The 21,804-nt window shown below is 42.8% G+C and overlaps 1 protein-coding gene and 1 pseudogene across 1 annotated transcript; both read left to right on the plus strand.

Moving 5' to 3' along the window:
* Positions 1-7,298: 7,298 nt before the first annotated feature.
* LOC132223864 (protein C19orf12 homolog) lies at positions 7,299-9,037 on the plus strand. Its single transcript, XM_059678901.1, has one exon. The coding sequence runs from the start codon at positions 7,444-7,446 to the stop codon at positions 7,837-7,839; it is 396 nt and encodes a 131-aa protein (XP_059534884.1). The 5' UTR covers positions 7,299-7,443; the 3' UTR covers positions 7,840-9,037.
* A 3,323-nt stretch (positions 9,038-12,360) lies between these two features.
* Positions 12,361-15,054, plus strand: LOC132223489 (RNA transcription, translation and transport factor protein-like; annotated as a pseudogene).
* Positions 15,055-21,804: the final 6,750 nt, after the last annotated feature.

The following is a 21,804-nucleotide window of genomic DNA, read 5'->3' on the forward strand; positions in this document are numbered from 1 at the left end:
GTGTTCACTGCCTCCTTTCCCTGACCTCCCCGCCACCATCCTGCTCCCATTCCCTGCCCAGGATGCTCAGCCCAGCAAGGGTGGCTGAGGCCTGTGTGGCCCAGGTGCTGCTGCTGCTGCCATGAAGCAGGAGCACCTCTGCCCAGAAGGCCTCAGACTGTCCACCACTCCTTCCCAGACCCATGGGTGCCTCCCTGCCAATGGCCCACACCAGGGGTCACCACCCTCCTCCCCTGTCTGGGCAGGTCTCCTGCCCCACCCCTCGCCAGGTGCACTTGCTCTCCCCCCCCCCCCCCCCCGGCAGTCACCACCAGTCCCACACACAGACCCGAGTTTCTTTCCCTTTTCCATTCCTGCATCTTTTTCTTGTTCCCTTTCTGTATTTCTGTTTCTCCTCTTGGCCTGTCTGCATGCAGGCCTGCCTTCCTCTCCCTCTCCTTTCTTATCCCCTCCTATCATATACTATCCTACCCTGGGCCTTGCAGCTGCCTGAGCAGAGGGTGGGGACGCAGTGTGCTGATCCAGTCATGATGTAATGCTAAAACGGATAATTTGCGTATTTCTCTATTATTAGTATAGATTTTGCATTCATGTTTATAAGTTTAAAAAAGTGGTCTATAGCTTTTCTCTTTGTTGCATCCTGTTGTCACATTTTTAAAGGTCATGTGTAGAAAATATTTGGGTGATCTATACAAATCTGGAACAGTTTGAGTAATACAAAAATTTTTTTGAAGGATAGATTGAACTCAGAAATCTCTCTCTCTCTCTTTTTTTCCCCCTATGGTTACTGGAATCTGTACTGATGTCCTACCACTTCTATTTTTTTGGAGGCTTATTATTATTATTGTTATTGTTATTATTGTCTGAAGTTTTACATATGTCTTTTTTTTCCCCAACTGACCCCCCTTCAGCCATTCCCACCCCGGGCAAGCCCCCACTGCCCCAGTGCCTGTGTCCATTGGATATGTTAATATGCATGCATACATGTCCTTTGGTTGCTCTCTAACTCCCTCCTACCACTTCTGGAGTTAATTATGATACTCTATGGCATGCTAGAAATTGTTCATTTTCTTTAGATTTTCAAAGTTGTTGAAAAGTTGCTTATAATTTTGTCTTAAAATTATTTCAAAGTTGTGTTTAAGTGGTTATATCTAATTTTTCATTCCTATTAGTGTACATTTTAATTATTGCTCTCTTTTTAAAAACTAGGCTGCTGAAGGAAGTGGTTTATTTTATAGATCTTTTGATTTTGGCTTTATACATTATCCTTTGCATGTATGTGTCTGTGGGGGATATGGCGGGGACTGTGTGGTGGTAGTAATTTTCATTTCTTTAATTTTAGTTTCTATATTAATTCTTTCTACTTCTTTTAGTTAGTGTTGCTTTTTTCTCTATTTTTAAAGTTAAATTCTTAGTTCACTTATTTTTTGCTCTTATTTTAATAATAACAATATTTGAGGCTACAAATTTTCCTCAAAGTTTAACTCTAGGCACATCTCATAGATTTCATTTTATGAAGTGTTCTTTAATTAATTTCCATATCATTTGTATATAGAAATTTGGCCAAACTTCAGTTTTTATTTCCTGTTTGATTCAGTGACTGTTCAGAAGAGTATTTCCTCATTTCCAAATATTTAATTTTGGGGAATAATATATTTTGTTAATTATGTGTTTTATTTTATTTAAAGAATGCAGTTATAAATTTCTACCTTTTGGAATTTATTCGGTTTTCTTTTTAGCCAAGTACATGTTTGGTTTTTAGAAATGTCTTATGGATATATGTTAAGAATGTGTATTCTCTGTAAGGTTCAATTTTATATTAAATTAAACTTGATTGTATTATTCAGCTTCTTTATATCCTTGCTTATTATTGTCCCCTGTTTTTGTTAAATAATCAAAGAGGTATATAAATTTTCCCATTGTACTATGGCTTTTTAGTAAGTTGTTTTTGTGTTTCTAGTTTTTTACTTGCTGCATTGGCATCCCTCTTCTCTCAATTGTGTGTAAATATTCATCATCCTCGTGTTTTCACATAAGATTTATGACAGAAATGCTCTGTGGAATGTGCCTTTTATCATTATAAGAACATATTTTTGTTCTGCTTAATTCACTTGGCGTTGAATTTTACTTTATCTGATTTTAATATTGCTACTCTTGCTTTATGTTTGCACTTGTGTAATGCAGTCTTTCACTTTTTTATTTTTATTATTTTTTAATCTTTACTGTTAAAGTATTGCAAATGTCCCCTTCCCCCTCCCCATCAGTCTTTCACTTTTTGAGGAAAGAATAATATAACCCATCCTTACTTATTGTGGGAACAAATATATTTGATCTTATTCTTTCCCTTATGTTTTGTTTGTTATGCTTCTCGTTATCCTTTTCTTCTTTTTTAACTTTTGCTAGATATATCAAGTTTTTAAAAAATTACTTATTTGTCCTCTCCCTCTCCCCAATGGATTTAGATGTTCTCTAAGCATAGCTCTGTTTTGCTAACGATTTTTAGCAATTATTTAATAAATGTTTCCCTTGAGATATATCAACATTAAATAATAAGCATATTCCTCTCATTCTGCCACACACTTTATAAAGATAAATGACTACTGCAAAGTGAATTGGTTACAGAGGACTAATAGGATATGGGGAAAACAATTAGGCAATAATTGCTGTAGTTAAGAATTTTTGCCTTGGAATATATATATATATATATATATATATATATATATATATATATATATATATCTTTTGTTTTAAGTACTCTTACTTAACACCTACTACAGTCAACTGTCACATTATCATCATCCTTTTTATATTTAGCTTTATGTATTATACAGCCACTGTTTTTTGGCCCTAAATTTCTACTTATCTTGAAATGTTTGTTTTGATTTCATTTTAATTTGATTAGGATAGTTTCTTTAGTAATTATTTTATTTTTAAAAAATTGTTTTATTGCTTAAAGTATTACAAAGAGTCTATGTCTCCTTTTATTTTTCTCCCTTTGACCTTCCCCTAGCCTCCCATACCCCCCAGTGTCTTGTGTCCATTGGTTATGCTTATATGCATGCATACAAGTCCTTCGGTTGATCTTTTACCCACCCTCCATCCCCCAAGCAGACTGTCAAAATCTTTAGTAATTTTTTGAGTCCTTGAATGTCTGAAAATATATTTTGCTCAGACAGATGAATGATACTTTGGATGAGTATAAAATTATAGAATGACATCCCTCTTCTCTCAGTTGTGTGTAAATATTCCATCATCCTTGTGTTTTCATTGAGGATTATGAGAGCTCTGGTCCTAGTCTGTTTTTTTTTTCTTGATAAAATCAAATAAAAAAGCCTTTTCTTTGTCTGAAAGTTTGTAAGATTTTTCCTCCTTATCTGTGGAATTTGTAAGTGCACGGAAGTTTTCTTCTATCATTTCCTCAAGTATCACTTTTATACAATTTGTTTTTTCACTCCTGAAGTCTATTACTTGTATATTAAGGTTTTAGATTATATCTATAAGTATATCTCGTATCTTCTCAGTCATAATTTCAATTTCCCAGTGCTTTTGCTCTAATGTTGTGGGCTATTTCTTTAGTCCATCTGCTGGAAAACTAATAATGTTTTCAGCTTGTGACCATGTGTCTACTGAAGTTTTTAATTTGGCAATGATTTTACTTTAATCTTCAGTATCTCTTCTTTTATGTCTTCTAATTAAATCTACTACACATGAGTTATATTTATCATTACATATATAATAAAATTCAACAAAGTTATTAAGACTCTGAAAAACTACAGTGATAGAGTCACAAAATAAAAAAGCTGCTGATCACTAAACACAGATTGTAGGTACAAAAGAACTTCAGAGGATAATTCAAAGTGGGCAGAAAAAAAAGAAGTCTGATGCCATAGCCTGAAAGGCAAGAAGGGTGTGGAATTGGTATCTATTTCAACCTTGAAGCTTTAAACCAGGGATGGGGAACCTTTTTTTCTGCCGAGGGCAATTTGGATATTCATAACATCATTTGTGGGCAATACAAATTATCAACTTAAAAATTAATTGCTATATTTGGTCAAACATTTAATTAACTCATCCCTAATGCTGTAGCAGGCCAGACCAAATTTTGAGGGTCTTATACAGCCCAGTGGTCTGATGTCCTCCACCTCTGCTTTTTATTGATTTCAGAGAGGAAGGGAGAGGGAGAGAGAGATAGAAACATCAATGATGAGACGCCCCTTACTGGGGATCAAGTCCACAACCTGGGCATGTGCCCTGAGGAGTCAAATTGTGACTTCCTGGTTCATAGGTTGATGCTCAACCACTGAGCCACACCAGCTGGGCACACCTCTGCTTTAAACCAATATATCACCCTCATGCTTCTGCCATCCTATAAAGTGATCCCTGAATGTCTAACAGTATTCTTGGCAAATATTCCACCACTCTCCTTGTTCCAATATAATTGTTTTTTTTTACCTGCTTTTACCTCCAACATGTAATAGTCTAATTCAGCGGTTCTCAATCTGTGGGTCGAGACACCTTTGGGGGTCAAACGACCCTTTCACAGGGATCGCCTAAGACAATCAGAAAGCACATATATAATTACATATTGTTTTTGTGATTAATCACTATGCTTTAATTATGTTCAATTTGTAACAATGAGAATACATCCTGCATATCAGATATTTACATTACTATTCATAATAGTAGCAAAATTACAGTTATGAAGTAGCAATGAAAATAATTTTATGGTTGGGGTCAACACAACATGAGGAACTGTATTAAAGGGTCGTGGCATTAGGAAGGTTGAGAACCACTGGAATTTAAAAATATCAATATATTATTTATGACTCTGACTCTGCTCTAGTCCTTGGAACTGGATATTTGCATCTTGTCTCACTAGCTCTTAATTATTTTCTCCATTTCAAAGACTTGAGCTTTGAATGGACCTACTATTCTTTTTTCCTGATTTGGGCAACCTAGAAAGTATATCTGCCCTTGTGGCCCCTTGAAACTCAACCTCAGACTCTGATGTGCTAACTGGTATCCAAGCCATTCTACCCTATGAGTGCAGGGAATTCAGACAGGCTGGACATGATGAGTCATGTGAAATTGATAGAATATTAAAGGAACAGAAAAAAAAAAAGAGTTCACCATGAGGATGAGAGAGCTGTGTGTATGTGTGTGGGTGCTCAGTGAGTAAGCAGATTTACCGGGATGAAAAATATAATATATAGGCAATGGTTCATTGATGGGGAAGTAGTGGATGAGTTGTATAGCTGAAAGGGTTCCTCATGACCAATGTTGGTGTAACAAATATTTTTCCCTAAACTGTAGGAGGGTAATGTTAAAGCTAGAGCTGTATGCAGAACCAAGGGTTTAGTAGGGAGCTAAAAGTCAAGTAGGGAGCTAAGGCAGAGAGGAGATTTGCACCAATTAACCAAAACCAAGGGAAAGGTCAGAGATTACAATCCAGGGGATAAGATAAATTAGGAATAGTCTAGGGCAGTGGTCGGCAAACTCATTAGTCAACAGAGCCAAATATCAACAGTACAATGACTGAAATTTCTTTTGAGAGCCAAATTTTTTAAACTGAAACTATATAGGTAGGTACATTGTTATTAACTTAATTAGGGTACTCCTAAGCTGGCCTTTGCTAAAAAACGTCCTCAATCTGGTTGAGGTACGTTTGCTGAGGTCAACCACTTCCAACTCTCCCATCCTCAACTCATGCATGAATCGCGCACGCCTCCCCCAGCGCTGTGTATCCCCATGGCCCGCCTGCGCAGCATCTCTCGTCGCCCAACTGACCGACACCCCCCACTTCTTCTAATGCCACTTCTTCAAAATAGACTCACCCAGGCCGAAAACTGACTTCTGCGCATGGGCCACAAAGTTTCAATCACAATGTACGTGAGCGCCCGCAGGTGGTATTTTGTGGAAGAGCCACACTCAAGGGGCCAAAGAGCCGTATGTGGCTCGCAAGCCGCGGTTTGCCGACCACTGGTCTAGGGAGAGCGCTTACTAAAGTCATGGCTAACATTTAGGTGGCTCCTACAATATGACACCAACAATATGAACATGATCACATAATGAAGGATGGATGGGTGAAAAGAAAAAGGCTAGATTGTGCTGGGTCTTAACAAACAGCAATTTAGATTTGAAGCAGTGAATAATAGGAAGCTATCAAAAGATTTTTGAGCAGAGAGGTAATATGATGCAAACAATGTTATTATGAACAGCTGTTTGGCAGTTTGGAAGGGATTGAAGGAGGAGAGACTGAAAAAGATCTTGAAGATCATATAGGAAGTTCAAGTAGGAGATGTTGAAAATTTAGACTTGAGTAGTGAAAAGAAATAGGAGACATTGTGAAGAAACCCTAAATAGATGCATTAGGTGAGAAGAGATAAGGAGCCATCAAAATAAACATGACCTGTCTCCCCATGGAGACTGGGGAAGGTTGGGCATGTTGAATCTGAAGCAGTGACTGGATATACACTTGGTGGAAAACTGTTTGATATTAGCTTATAGGTGTTTAGCCATAGAGGGCTTAGATGTCAAGCTGCATCAACTTAGAAATGATCATTGAAATCATGATGGAATGGAAAGAGAAGAATGGAGAAGGAAGGATGTAGGGGCAGATGGTTGGACATTGGGAATACATTCACATTTGCAAAAGGGAAGAGGATAAGAAACATTGAAGGAAAAATAAAAAACAGAAGGCATTAGAGAAACCAGGGATGAGATAGTTAAACAAGAGGAGGTGGTCCAATGGGTTCAATTATTTATAGGGAGGTGGGAAAGGTGGGTTATCTGCGAAGGAGGGTGATAATTTTTAAAGGCTTTGATTTGGCTAGAGAAGTGATTCTCAAACTTGAGAGTGCATCAGAACCCCCTGGAAGGTTTGTTAAAACCAATTGCTGGTTCCCATCCCCAGAGGTTCTGATTCAGTAAGGTCTGGAGTGGGGCCTGATAATTTGCATTTCTACTCAGCTCCCAAGTGATGCTGATTCTCCTGATCTGGAAACTACACTTTGAGAAATACTGGACTATAAGGGTGGTTCTCAGCTTTGTATTTGTTCACTTCTGTCCCTAGACATCTGAGTGCTATGACACACTTCTACTCATATCAATGGTTTGAAAAGGCAGGGATTCTTATGTAGGGCTGGGGACCAGGTGTCTGGTTTTAAAAAGCATTCCCCCCCCCCTCCAATAATTCTAAGCATCCTTTACTTGGGGAAAATTACTGAACTGATACATGACATTATTAACTTTTAAAAACCACATTTAAAAACACATTGGGGCGCGGGTGGCCCCGGGCGCCTGACCCCGGCCGCACCCAGCGCCCCGCGGGGACCCGGCGCCAGGCCCGTCACTCGCTGCGCGGCCCGGAGCAGCGGTGCGTGACGTCCTGCGTGGCCGGTGCCGGCGCGCTCTCCCCGCCATCCCAGGCCGGCGGGGCACGCGATGCCCCTGATGGTGGAGGAGGCCATGAAGCCGCTGTGCTCCCTCTCGGAGGCGAGGAAGATGAAGGCAGCCGTCAAGCACGCGGGGCGGGGCGCCCTGGTCACCGGCGCCGTGGCCTTCGTCGGGGGCCTGGTCGGGGGCCCGCCGGGACTGGCCGTTGGGGGCGCTGTCGGGGGGCTCCTAGGGGCCTGGATGACCAGCGGGCAGTTTAAGCGGGTCCCTCAGATCCTGATGGAGCTGCCGCCCGCCGAGCAGGAGAAGCTGCTCAACCAGGTCACGGCCATCGTCAGGCACCTGGAGTGGACGGACGCTGTGCAGCTCACCATGCTGGTCCCCACACACTGTCCTGCCTTCAGACCCGCAGCTCCCCGTCTGCAGAGCCCACACGGTTTCTGAACAGCCTTTCCCCTCCGATTCCTGGAAAGATCTCTAACCCGGGAGGCGTGCACACCCAACAACAGGGACAAAGGAAGGCAGGGGGTGGGTGACTTTAAAATGGAAGGAAGCTGGGCATTCCCTGCCTGACTGCCACCTTTCCAGACTGCTCCGCCTCCCTGTGCCCCCAGGAGGCGCTGCTCCGCCTCCCTGTGCCCCCAGGGGGCGCTGCTCCGCCTCCCTGTGCCCCCAGGGGGCGCTGCTCCGCCTCCCTGTGCCCCCAGGGGGCGCTGCTCCGCCTCCCTGTGCCCCCAGGGGGCGCTGCTCCACTCCCAGAGCCTCCAGGGGGTGCTGCTCCGCCTCCCTGAGCCTCCAGGGGGCGCTGCTCCACAGCTCTGGGAGTGTGTGTGTGGGGGGGGGAGGGGCGGGTGCCCTCCTGCCCAGGATGGTCTGACCCCACACCTCCATGTGCACAGAAAACTGGGGAGTGGATTGAACCCCAGGTGCCTCAGGAAGGACGGAGCCTTTGGTCTCACAGACACTGCTCTCCAGCAGCCTGGGCCCAGGGTGGCCGCCTGCCTCCATCCCTTCTGTGCTGCTCCAGGGCTGGGCAGGGTGGCCCATCTGGATGGTTCTCCTATCAGACAAGGTGACAGGGTTACCCGTGTGGGGTGGCCCTCTGCCAGGCCCAGGGGCACAGGGATCAGAGGTCCCACACCAATGACCACTGAAGCCACCCCCCCCACCCCCCTCAGCCAGCCTGCCTTTCCCCTGGGAAACAGTGTCGGCAGGAGAGGGCCCCACCCCTGACCCCAGGGGCTGGAGGCCCCACGTGTACTGAGCCGTCGCCCATAACAAGCCGGGTCCTGGGTACTGGCAGTGGCTTTGGCCCCAGAGCCCCCCTCGGCAATGAAGGTACTTACCTGGCTTCCTCAGGCATGCTCAGTGCCTGGGCTTATTTCCTTGTAAAAGACCTTCACTTACTTATTTTTGAAAAGGCCTCCCCAGGCTGGTACAAATCAGGTACAAGCATAAGAGGGCTCCCTCCTCAGCTGCCCCCTGCCCCGCCCCTCTTGTCAATCAATGTCGTGTGCATCCACTCGGTTTAAACATGGTCTTTGAAAATGATTCCTTTCCCTATATTTGTCAATGCCGATTGCCAAAGACTTGGAAAAACACAGACGAGTATATATAATAAAAAGTGCTACGGATTCCAGCACTCAGACAACCAAAAAAAATAAAAAAATTAAAAAATAAAAAATAAATAAAAACACATTGGAACCATGCCAAAACAGACCATTCTTTGATAATGTAGGAGGTACTTAGGGATCTGGTCTGCTTTGGATGCACTCACATGTGGGTGGTGGTCCCTTCTATTTTCTGACCCTCAAGGGGAGTCTCTAGCAACTATTGGTATGAAAAGCAGGGGAAATGAACCTTACTGTCTCTCCAGCTGGATCGTCATCCACGGTGGATTATCCTTGAAACCCTGTTGCCCACAGCCGTTTGCTGGTAGGTACTCCTTGCTACCACATAGTCCACAATGAGAGTGCTGTTGATACCCATGGAGGGAGTAAGGCAGCTATTTCTCTCTTTGGCACCCTGTTCTGCTGCCATGTTTTGCCTTTCTCTAAGGCAGTGGTTCTCAACCTTGGCTGCACATTAGAATCACCCGGGAATCTTTTCAAAATCCTGATTTCTGGGCCTCATCCTCCGGAAATTCTGTTTCTTTGTTACTAATGTTGTGGCCTCGCCCCCTAACAAAGAAACAGAATTTCTGGAGGATGAGGCCCAGAAATCAGGATTTTGAAAAGATTCCCAGGTGATTCTAATGTGCAGCCAAGATTGAGAACCACTGCTCTAGGGTATACCATATACCTTGGACTCTGAAGGAGATTCAAGTAGTTTCAGGCTCAGGTGGTTGATCCAAAATCACACCAAGTTGAAGGTGAGGATAGGCATTGTGCCCATAGCCTAGCTACCTCATTCCCTTAGAAAGGTACAAGGCTTCACTGCCTTGGTTCTTGGGGGCATGACATATAGAAGCTCTCCAGGACTCTGGTGGATGGTCATTCTTCACTGATTTGCCCCCTTTCTTTATGCCCTCTATAAGGCTTCTCCCTTTACCCTTTTCTTCCCCCATGTCCCTACTTCCCCTTTTCCGGGGACATGTCCCACCCCTCCTACAGAAGTGATCATGTCCCATGTCTTCTCTGCCTCCGTTGTTTGCTGAATGTCAATGACTTCCCTCCTCTGTCCAATTTCTGCTGAATCTTCATAGGGGAGGGGCAATCATAAGTCTTTCTATCAGCGTTAATAAAATTTGTTTTCACAAGATAGCTTAACAAGTAATACAGAGGTATATGAAGAAAAATATACATCACTTTATCCCCAATCAAAGCTCCTAAAATAGCCAGTGTTAACAGTTTGTTGTATATCCTTTTATACCTTTCTCTACATTTTTACAAGTGTGTATGTGTGCATGTTTGTTTTTCCGATAGTAGATAAAATATTTGCAATAAAACCCTATGCATTACTCTGCAACTTGCACCTCCAAACAATATGTAAACTCATTGTCTCTTGATCCTATGAATGGTGGGGTTGAATGAACTCTGATGTGTGGGGATTCTACAAGGATTGATTTCCTTTTGACAACACTTCCCCCAACCTGGTTTGCAAGAGAGATTCATATTTCTTCTTTTCACATAACTTGTAAGTTATTTCTTATGAGACAATAAGTGTGACCTCATAGTGTATTTACCTGGACCTCTCCCTTTTAGCTGCCTAATGGGCAGATGATTATTACAATATATTACCTTGACAGCCCTATTCCTGGATGCCCCCAAGCTATACTTTATATACTGGCAGTTATTCTTGTTTCCTACCACATACAGTGTGCCTTTCCAATGCTTGGCTATCTTAGACGCAGGATGCCCAGGTTCTGCAACTGGACCCAATCTCCGGTCCTTGACTCCTGGCACCGCAGTTGTATCAAGTGTTTTATTTGTCTTGCTAGGTTATTCTGAGATGCCTTATCCTTTGGCTCAATTGCATATCTGTTAAGCCTGTTTCCTTCTTCACCCTGCCCTGTACCCTGAAGCTGAGGTCAGTGAACAACTGGGACTTCTGTGCAAATATCAGTAAAGGAGAAGTCAAGCTGGTAGAGTCCTTTCTAATGTCATTTGTGGGCATTGCTAGAAAAACCACATGTTGACTTCATTGCCCCTTTCGCTCAGGGTACAATATCCTCACACATTCAATAAAGCTGTGTAACTGTGAGGTCCATTTTCCACTGACCCACATTGGAGTATTCTCATATTTTGGATCCAGTCCTCCCAACCCCACTTCAAGCACAGGTATGGTTTCTTCCCTTCCATGCAATTAAGCGTCCCAAGGTCTCCTTGGGTTTTAAAGTGGTTCTGGTAAGTAGACCCCTCATGGAGGAGTTTTACAGTGTTAGTTCAAAGATTCACAGCACACTGTCTTGAATAACTTTCCCAATTTGGGGACCTGGCATTGAGGCTTCTCTTCCATTCTTGACTTCTTCTGCCTCTGGACCCTGCCCACTTTATCTTTCTAAACCAAAAGTATTTTCCCCACCCCAACCCCTCTTTCTCTTTCACATCAATCCTCAGTAGCTATGTGTGAAAGCTTTTCTGATGAGCCTATTGCAGTGATGGCGAACCTATGACACGTGTGTCAGAGGTGACACACGAACTCATTTTTTTGGTTGATTTTTCTTTGTTAAATGGCATTTAAATATATAAAATAAATATCAAAAATATAAGTCTTTGTTTTACTGTGGTTGCAAATATCAAAAAAATTTCTATAGGTGACACGGCACCAGAGTTAAGTTAGGGGTTTTCCAAAATGCTGACACGCTGAGCTCAAAAGGTTCGCCATCACTGGCCTATTGGCTTAATCATATAAGAGCCTGAATCACTGGAAAACTAGTGGTTTTCCACTCTCATCCTTTCCCACTAGAGCAGTGGTTCTGGTGATACTGCTCTTCCTAGGGAGCAATTGAGAAACCTCTAGGGGCATTTTTGATTGTCACAGTGATTGAGAGACCTTATTAATGGGAGTGGGGCCTAAGGAGTAGGTTTATAGTTGTTCATATGGGAAATAATACAAGAATAAACTCTGTGTTTTGTGAACTCACAACTATAAACCTATTTTCCCCTACCCTGTATTCTGCTGGATAGTCCAGTGGGTGCAAAGCCTGATTATAATTATCTGAGTCCAGAACCCAACTCTATGTTAAGTATAAATACAATGGAACTTTAAAAAGGTTTCAATATGTATTGAATTTTCTAAAAATGTAGCTACCACATAAATTGAAAGAATTGAGCTATGATTTGTTTGAAATTTTACCAAGAATGATTTACTATTTTGAAAAGACCACAACACTGACCAGTAGTGGTATTTCAGTTGAAAATACCACAAATAACACTGATCAGGCCCTCTCACTGTCCTGTCCACACCTCCTTGCCTCTTCTCTCTGGGCTGAAGCCCAGAGGACCAGAGTGAGAAGTCTGGACCATGTTCTGATGCAGCTTGATCGCCTTTGACCACCACAACCCTGCTGGCTTCAATTGCAAAAATGAAACAGAATTTATTTATTTGTAAGTCATTTTTTAATTTTTTAATTACAGTTGACAACCAATATTTTATTAGTTTCAAGTATACACCCCAGTGATTAGACATTATATAACTTAAGTGATCATCTTAATAAATCTCGTACCCATCTGACTCCATACATAGTTATTGGAATACTAGGGGCCCAGTGCACAAATTCATGCACCTTGAAAGGAACTGTGGGCCGCAAGGCTGAGGTGGGCACAAGGTCGGGTCTTGGCCCATCCTCTGTGCCCCAACCCAGCCCCTCCCGCTGTGCCCCCTGGTCCCTTATCTGCCAGCAGCCCCTGTGGCTGCCACTCCCACACTTTGGCAGCTCTGGCCCTGCTTGCACCTGCTGATGGTGCAGAGCGATTGGGGCAGGCGCTGTCAGTGGGTGCGAGCGGCGGCTGCTGCCCTGATCACCCCTCAAGAGCAGAGTGAGGTGGAGAAGCCCTGAGAGGCAATCGGGGCGGGAAGCCACCGCTCACACCCGCTAACAGTGCTGAGCAATCGGGGCCGGCACTGGGTGCTGGCAGTGGGTGTGGGCACTGGCAGCAGCTGTGAGCACCCAGGGTGACTGCAGCATATGGGAGCAAAGAATTTTCAGTAACCATCAGAAGCTCGCCTCAATGACAGCAGCCAGCACCCAGCCTTGGTCTGGCACCCCCGCTCACCTGCTCAACCATCCTGCTGTGGCCAATGCCCACCAAGTTTCGCACTCTGCCACCTGCTGCCGATGCCCTCCATGTTCCACGTGCGCCCCCTGGTGATCAGTGCACATCATAGCGACCAGTTGTTCAGTTGTTTGGTTGTTCTGCTGTTTGGTCTATTTGCATATTAGGGAGATATATATATATATATTTGACTATATTCCCTATGCTGTACTTTACATACCCATGGCTATTCTGTGACAATCAATTTGTACTTCTTAATTCATTCACCTTTTTCACCCATCCTCCCAACTGTCAAAATGTTTTCTGTATCTACTAGGGGCCTAGTGCATGAATTCATGCAACTTGAAAGGAACTGTGGGCCACAAGGCTGCAGTGGGCACAGGGGCAGGTCTCCGCCCATCCTCTGTGCCTCCACCTAGCCCCTCCCACCACAGCCCCTGGTCCCCTATCTGCCAGCAGCCCTGCTCCTGCTGCCACCGCTCCCAAATGCTGATGGCACTGGCCCCGCTTGCACCCGCTGACAGCGCAGAGCAATTGGGGCTGGCACCAGCAGCAGGTGCAAGTGGGGCCAGCACTGTCAGCGGGTGAGTGGTGGCTGCTGCTCCGATTGCCCTTCAGGAGGAGGGGGAGTGGAGAAGCCCTCACAGGCCATCAGAGCTGGCAGCCGCCGCTTGCACCTGCTGACAGCGCTAAGTGATTGGGACTGGCACCAGGAGCTGTCAGCAGGTGCGAGCAGCGGCTCCAGCGCCAGCTGCAGGTGTGAGTGAGGCCAGTGCAGGCAGCAGGTGCAAGTGCCAGGTGGTATCGCGGCGCGCGGGAGCAAAGAATATTCAGTAACCACCAGAGGCTCGCCTCAATGACAGAGACCTGTGCCCCACCTTGGTCTGGTGCCCCAGCTCATCTGCTCCACCATACCGCAGTGGCTAATGCCCGCCATGTTCCACATGCGCCCCCTGGTGGTCAGTGCATGTCAAAGTGGCGGGTTGTTCATTTGTTCTGCCATTCCGTCTATTTGCATATTAGCCTTTTATTACATAGGATGAGTCTGTGTTTTGCTTGCTTATTTTGTTTTTCAGATTCAATTGTTGACAGATATGTATTCATTGTCATTTGATTGTTCATATTTCTAATATTTTTTCTTCTTCTTTATTGTTTGCCATGAAGACCAGAAAATCAGACACTACAAAATTAAAGACAAAAGTAATTTAAGAAATATCCACAGCAGTGACTGATCCAAGTTCTTTGAAATGTATCTCAGAGATGACTGGTTTCTTGGTGTAGCTGTTAGACTTGAATATGGATATAATGCTGAAGAATACAAGGACTTGGTACCTGATAATATAAAAAAAATGCTGACAATGTAGCTAAAAATGCAAAGCCATTTATCATTTTGGAGGTAAAAAATTTTTAAATATGTTTTTATTGATTTTAGAGAGAGAGAAAGGGGGGAGAGACATTGATGAAAAAGAACCATCCATGGTCTGTCTCCTGCATGCTCCCTACTGTGGATCCAGCCTGAAACCAGTGACCTCTTGGTGCATGAGATGAAGCTTAACCAACTGAGCCACACCAGCCAGGACTGGAAGTAAATAATTTTGATTTTAAGGCTGGTGGAATGGCTTTAACTAATGTTCAGATTCTGTGTCATGATGATTACTTGGTAATGCTTAAGGCAATTCGCATTTTGGTCCAGGAGTGCCTGACACAGGATGCAGTTGCTAAAACAAATCAAACAAGAGAGGTTGCCTGTTGCTTTAAATAGCATATTCTTGGTTTTGACACCGGAGATGCAGTTCTTGCTAAAGCTGCTCAATTTCTATGATTGCTGCATACAGAAGAGCTCAGAGAGCTACAAACAAAAATGAATGAAGCCATAGTAGCTGTTTGGACAATTATTTCCCAACCCAAAACAGACTACAGATTGGGGAAAGTTGGAAGATGAACATTTCAGGGTTTCAGCCTCTCACCTACCTAGCACCTCTCAAGTGTACCTTGAGAATCATGTACACTCTGGTATGTGTTTGGAAATCAAATGTCACGTTTTTAAGGGAAAAATTCCAGAAAATTGACTGTTTTATAGATTTACCATCATTGCTATTTCTTTAATAAAGTTTGGGAAAGTAGAGAGAAAAAAACCACCAATCACTCATGGTATTTAGGCTGAGACTATCACAAACTACCATTCTGTTGCACACATGGTTGTTTCATCATAAAGGTATAAATAATCAAATACTTCAATATTTCTTTAGTGAAACCATAACCATGTACATATTGGAAAATTAATTAGATAATTCCTCTCACAATTTTTTTTTTTTTTTACCAGGGTGAGGGCAGTAAATGAGGTTTAGGTTAAACTTTGATGGAGAATTGAACCTGAGATCACAGTAAGGAGAGAACTAAGTTCTAAACCATTATACTAGCAGAGATGTATGGCTCACATTCAGTCTTTCATCTCTTTAACCATACTTTTTGGTACATAAAACTATACATAAGATATATTAAAATTCATAATAATAAAATAAATACACATGAATTTACCACCTAATTCAAGTAATAGAACATTATTAGTAATTTACACCTATCTATCTTATCCCACTCTCTGTAAACCCTGAATATTTGGGTTGCCACCAAATATTTGCTGTTATAAACAGTACTTATATGAACATTTCTTATTTTGAATCCTGGCACAAATGTGCAAGAGTACAGACCACGGAGTGGAATTGCTGAATTGTGGAGCATACAAATACAAATTTATGCCAACTTGTTTCCCAAAGTCATTGTTCCTGTTGACAATCACAGCAGAAATGTATGAGTTCCTGTTTATTCACATCCTCTTCAACATTTGGTATATCAGATGTCTTAATGTTTGTCATAGTCATAAAATATTATTTTATCATGGTCTTAATTTGCCTTTACTTGATCACTAATGAAGTTTAGCATCTTCTCATAAGCTTACTGGCCATCGATGTTTCTTCTGCAAATGATTGTGTATGGCTTTTGACCATTTGTACATTTGTTTTCTTTTTAATTTGTAGAAATGCTTCATATTTCTGGTTAGGGATCCTGTTTTGGTTGTATATATTTTAAATGTTTTCTAAGTTTGTAGCTTTTTTCATTTTAAAATGATCTCTTTTGACAGATAGACGTTCTCAATGTTAATGTATTCTAATTTGTCATTTTTTATGGTTAGTAGTGTTTGTGTGTGTGTGTGTGTGTGTGTGTGTGTGCGCGCGCGCGCTTTATTCAAGAAGTCCATTACTTCCTTAAAGTCACAGAGATATTCTCTTACGGTTTTTCCTAAAAATTTTGTGTTTCACGTGTAAGTCTTCAATCCATCTGGACTTTATTTTGTGTATGGTATATAAGATGGATCTATTTTCTTTTCGGCATATGGATAACCACTTGTTCCAAACCAGTTATTAAGTAATCACTTCTTCTTCAATAACCTTCAGTTCCATATATGTGTGATCAGCCATGGTATTTGACTTGAAAACACCATAAATAACACTTATCAGTCATGGTATTTGACTTGAAAATACCACAAACCACCTTGCTGTTGCAGACATGGTTGCTCTTTCTGAGCCCTCATTTAGTTCAGTTAGTCAATTGGTCAATCCCCGCATCATGCTTAATGCTGTCATAATTACTATACCTTTATAATCAGTCTCAATAAGTCTTTATAATGTCTCAATAAATCTTTAACAGCAGTAGTCAGAGTGCCCAAACACTGCCATTTTCTTTGTGGAGAGCAGTCTTAAGTAAAGCTGCATATAACTAGCAATAAGTAAATTGAATGGTTGTATACTATTCATGAACTGAATGTTTTGAGACTTGTGTATGAAATGTTTTTTTTTTCAAATTCTGTATAACTTTTAAATGGCTGGAACTACTCGTATATGGACTAGGCTGTATTTTTGACATGCACATATTTTTGCTTATGAGGCACTATTTCCCCAACTATTCACCCCCAACCCGCAGCTAATTTCTCCTCTGGTCCCTTCTTCTAGGCTTGCCTTTTCTTTCCAGCAACATTCAAAGCTAATGAATTATTATCTCTGAGATTGGGACCAGAGCACTTGGAATTCTGGGTGCCACAGATGGACAGATGAGCTAATTAAAGAAATCATTTCCAAAGATTCTTCCAGAAATGACATGAAAAGATCAGAGAAACAAAGGAGCATGTTGGCTACTCAGGCAGCTCAGTGCTCCAAGGCACAGCAACTTCAACTGGTAAGTGTTGCAGGCTCCTCTTATTGATTTCCTGTCCTTGAGTAAGAGAATTCAAATAAAAAAGCTCCAGTCTATATTTTTTTCTGTTACAGAAAGACCCCTCGAAAATACATTTGCAAATTGTTATCCTTGCTTCCCTTCAAGGCCCCAAATTTCTTTTTACAGCTAAATAGCCATCTCTATCTGGATTGATCTAATCCTATGCTTTCTGCAGAGCTGGATAAGTCGTGTAAAGGCAGTGTCAATGTTTAGAATGAGTGGTTGTGGGTGGCAGTCTTTATCCATTATTCTACTCAAGGAGACAGAATTTGGGGAGATGGAGCAGCCAGTCAGCAAGCCCCAAAATATAACCATTGTATTTGTGCAGCAATTTGCGATTTTCAAAACATTTTTACATTTGTCTTATTTTATTCTCACAATCATCTGGTGGGGCAGATAAAACAAATTCTATTCAACAGCTGATGAGAGAGGTCACAATGCACAGCAGGGGCCGAATGGCATTAGGATACAGATCTCCTTGGGGTGGGGACCAGGATTTAGAGACCACCCAGCATTTGTTAAACCAGGAGGGTTGGTATGTAGAATCTTGGAGTTCCCAAATAGGAAAGGAAAAAAAAAAACCCGCATGAAATTGACCTACATTAGACCAAAATACATTTTATGTGGTATCAAACCGTGTTCAAATGTGGTTCTGCTGGAATGACTTCTCAATGATCTGCTCAGACATCTGAAATAGGACATTTCCTCCCTGTTTCAACTCTTTATTGCCACACATTCTATTCCCAGATTCTGCCTAAAGATCAAATAAACATTTGATTTCTTAACTCTGAACTTCAGAATCAAGATAAGGAATGAGAGGAAAACAGTATTGCCTTTCATGGTCCTCCATAAATATGATACACCTGAGAGGAGGAAGCTTTTGATCATTTCTAAGTCAGGGGAATATCGCTGACACATGGCACCACATTTTGAAGCCAACCTTTTGCTCCTACTAGAAAGTGATAGTTAAAGTATTATGCTTACTCTATTTTTGTGTTTGCCAAATTGCTAGTACTATCCATTAGGAAGTTGTAAAAATCAACTCAGCAGGCTATAACCAGCATTTAAAAATTAATAAAATAGATTGGAGAGCATTATGCTAAGTGAAATAAGCCAGTCAATGAAGGAAAAATACCACATGATTTCACTCATTCATGGATAATGCAGACCATTATAAACTTTTGAACAGTAATAGATACAGAGGCAGTGCTGCCTCAAACAGATTGTCAAACTGCAGCGGGAAGGCTGGGGAGGGTTGGGGGGCAGGAGGGAGATGGGTAAGAGATCCACCGAAGGACTTGTATGCATGCATATAAGCATAACCAATGGATATAAGACACTGGGGGGTAGGGGAGGCCAGGGGATTGTCAAGGGCGGGGAAAAAAAAGGACACATATGTAATACCCTTTGTAATACTTTAAGCAATAAAAAATAAAGTTTAATAAAGGAAAAATAAATAAATAAAAATTAATAAAATAGAAAATGCCTGCCCTAACTGGTTTGGCTCAGTGGGCCCTAGCCGGTTTGGCTCAGTGGATAGAGCATTGGCCTGTGGACTCAAGGGTCCCAGGTTTGATTCTGGTCAAGGGCATGTACCTTGGTTGTGGGCACATACCCAGTAAGGAGTGTGCAGGAGGCAGCTGATCGATGTTTCTCTCTCATTGATGTTTCTAACTCTCTATCTCTCTCCATTCCTGTCTGTAAAAAAAATCAATAAAATATATTAAAAAAAAGAAAATGCCAGAAAGATATTGCAAATACAGTTGACCACTGAACATCAACATCACAGGTTTGAACTGCATGTGTCCACTTATATGTGAATTTTTTCATCCTATAAACAGACTAGAAGCCTGGTGCAATCCGTGCACCAGTGGGGATCCCTCGGCCTGGCTTGTGGGGATTGGGCTGAAACCGGCTCTCTTACATCCCCAGAGGGGTCACAGATTGTGAGAGTGCAGTTCTCAGGTGATGCATCATGGATTCGGGCTCCCTCCTCTCTGGTTCCGGGTGCGTCACCTGAGAAGTGCAGCTGCCAAATCACTGAAGCTCAGCAACTCCTGCATTGAGCATGTGTCCCCTGGTCATCAGTGTGCATCATAGCTACCAGTCAGACGTCGAATGGTTGGATGGTTGCTTAGGCTTTTATATATTAACTTACAGTATCGATACAGTAGTGCTATAAAAGTATTTTCTGTATGATTTTTTAAACATTTTTTCTCTAGCTTACTTTATTGTATAAATATAGTACATAATACATATACAAAATGTGTTGACTGTTATCAGTAAGGCTTCTGGTCAACAGTAGGCTAGGCTATTAGTTAGGTTTTGGGGGAGTCAAGTTATATATGGAATTTTGACTGTGCAGGGAGGGGTGGATAGGTTGGTGCCCCTAACCCCCATCTTGTTCAAGGGTCAACTGTAGTATCATTAGTTTTACTTTGCACGTACATTTTTTATTAGTTATATGTATGCATCTACATAGTGGGTAATGACCTTTTTAAAAATATATATTTTAGTGATTTCAGAGAGGAAGGGAGAGGGACAGAGATAGAAACATCAATGATGAGAAAGAATCGTTGATCGACTGCCTCCTGCATGCCCCAAATTGGGGATTGAGCCTGCAACCTGAGCATATGCCGACTAGGAATCGAACTGTGACCTCCTGGTTTATAGGTTGACACTCAACCACTGAGCCACACCAGCCAGGCTGGGTTATGATAACCTTTTATACTTCTGTGGGATAAAGCAAAACTTTGGAAAGCCACTTAATATAGAGGATGCATACACCTCAATCCCATATCTACATTATATCCTAAGACCCTCCATCTAACACATTATTTCAATAATATTCAACATTGCCCTTTTAAGTGCTTTTCTAGGAAGCAAGGATGAAGTATAAAGCCTGCTGATAAGACACTGAGAAATCTTTTCATTTGGCAAAGGATAAAAATTAATAGAATGCAGCAGAGTTTCATAGCATGTGTTTTGGTGAAATATTTTTATTGTATGGAGCTAACTGCTAAATCAAAAAGCCCTATCATTTTCCCCTAAATGTGTTAAAGTTATGCTTAAAGCATATCTATACTTATCTTTTCTACCCTGTAATAAATCATTTTACCAAAAATCAGTAAATGAAACCCCCTCTGTTAAATTTCCTGCCTAACTAGTTTCAGGCAAGTAAATCCAGCAACATTGCAGAATTAAAGAAATCATGCTATCTTCTTGGTTTTGACTTTGCTCCTTTCCAAAACACTGCATTTACCCTTTAACGTCATTAGGACTATCTTTTTAAACACAGCATACATTTTAGGTAGTTTTCAAAATCTAAGAAAATATGACTCCTATTCACCAAGTCACATGCATGCTTATAAATGAAGTCCGTGGCTCTTCCAGCCATGAGCTAGTCATCTAATTTAATAAAAGACAAAAAGGGTAATTGACCATACCTTCGCTATGCCTCCCATTGGCTAATCAGCACGTTATGCAAATTAACTGCCAACAAATATGGCGGCTAAATTGCATAGTGCAGGCAGATCCCACTGAGCTGCCCCAGCTCAAGATCCTGGCCTGCCGTGTGTGTGGAGGATGGGGCGGGTGGCAGCATGATCTGAGCGGCCGCTAGCCCCAGCGCAGGATCCGGGCCTGCCGTGTCTTGGGCAGGGTGGGCAGGGCAGGCGGGGTGAGTGGCAGTGTGATCCGAGCTGCTGTCCGCCCCAGCGCAGGATCCGGGCCTGCCGTGTCTTGGGCAGGATGGGCAGGGCAGGCGGGGTGAGTGGCAGTGTGATCCGAGCTGCTGTCCGCCCCAGCACAGGATCTGGGCCTGCAGTGTTTTGGGCGGGATGGGCGGCAGCACGATCTGAGCGGCCGCTCGCCCCAGCGTGGGATCCGGGCCTGCCATCTGCTACCGGGGGAGACGGGGCGGACACTGAGGGATTGGGCGTGCCATCTGCCACCCGGGGAGCGGCCCTAAGCCAGCAGGTGGTTATCTCCCAAGGGGGTCCCAGACTGTGAGAGGGCACAGGTTGGGCAGAGGGACCCCCCTCCCCTGCCAGTGCACAAATTTTTGTGCACGGGCCTTCTAGTCTATATATATATAAAAGCCCAGACACCGGAACAGTGAAACACCAGAACGACCGGTGGCTATGACGTGCACTGCAGCAGCCAACCAGCTTGATCCAGGCCTCAAGTGCCCCTCCACCTCCCCTTGGCTGGCCCAGCTGATTGGCCCCCAACACCTTTGTTGTGAGCCAAATTAATAAATGCCCAGATTTGATTAATCTGTCAACATTCAGGTTGAGTCACCTACTGACTCAATAAACCTGGCCAGAGGAAGCAGGGTGTGTGGGGGGGAGGAAGGGGGTGGGAAAGAGGAAGGGGCGGGGGAAAGATGCAGTAACCAACACAGCAGCTCAAAGACAGGAGC

The sequence above is a fragment of the Myotis daubentonii genome, chromosome X, assembly GCF_963259705.1.
Source record: "Myotis daubentonii chromosome X, mMyoDau2.1, whole genome shotgun sequence".
Taxonomy (NCBI): domain Eukaryota; kingdom Metazoa; phylum Chordata; class Mammalia; order Chiroptera; family Vespertilionidae; genus Myotis; species Myotis daubentonii.

Bases quoted from the DNA above. Each gene is read 5' to 3' on its own strand.
- LOC132223864 (XM_059678901.1), top strand. From the start codon at position 7,444: ATGCCCCTGATGGTGGAGGAGGCCATGAAGCCGCTGTGCTCCCTCTCG.